General features: G+C 59.1%; 1 protein-coding gene across 1 annotated transcript in view; it reads right to left on the reverse strand.

The window, feature by feature from the left end:
- The window catches only part of SLC35B4 (solute carrier family 35 member B4), a 13177-nt gene that overhangs the window by 1961 nt on the left and 10686 nt on the right, over positions 1-530 (reverse strand). The window contains exon 9 of the mRNA XM_017807860.1: positions 288-363. Coding sequence (XP_017663349.1) covers positions 288-363 — 76 coding nt within the window. The remainder of the gene's footprint in view (positions 1-287; positions 364-530) is intronic.

The raw sequence follows: 530 nt of genomic DNA on the forward strand, positions 1-530 counted from the left end.
ACTGGATGTGGAATCAGTGCCATGGGCTGGGTGACAGGGTGGGGCTGGGTCAGGGGTGGGACCCGGTGATCTCCGAGGGCTTTTCCAACCTGTGCCTCTGTAAATCCCATTTCCCAGAGGGCTGGAGAACCGATCCCAGGGCAACAACTCCCACCTTAAATTGAGAAACTTCTTCCCTGAGCTGCACAAACATCAGCTCCCGAGCGCAGGGGAGACTCCAGGGATTCCACACCCCCATCCCACCCCTCCCGTGCCCCCCTGGAGCTGGCAGGGCTGTCAAAGGATACTGGGTGACGACGTTCATGAGGAGGTAGAACCACATGATGGGCAGGGTCAGCCCCAGCACTGGCACCCGGAACGGCTCTGCAGGGACAAGGGATGGAGAAGGTCACTGGGACACCATCCCAGGGATCCTTCCTGGGAATTACCATGATCCAGGACTCACTGCAGCCTCAGGAGGCCGTTCCTGCCTTGGGCACAGTGAGCTCTGGGCACGGCTTGGGTTTTTGGGCAGTTAATTTGTTCATGGT

Source organism: Lepidothrix coronata, unplaced genomic scaffold, assembly GCF_001604755.1.
Source record: "Lepidothrix coronata isolate B3197 unplaced genomic scaffold, Lepidothrix_coronata-1.0 Scaffold20, whole genome shotgun sequence".
NCBI lineage: Eukaryota > Metazoa > Chordata > Aves > Passeriformes > Pipridae > Lepidothrix > Lepidothrix coronata.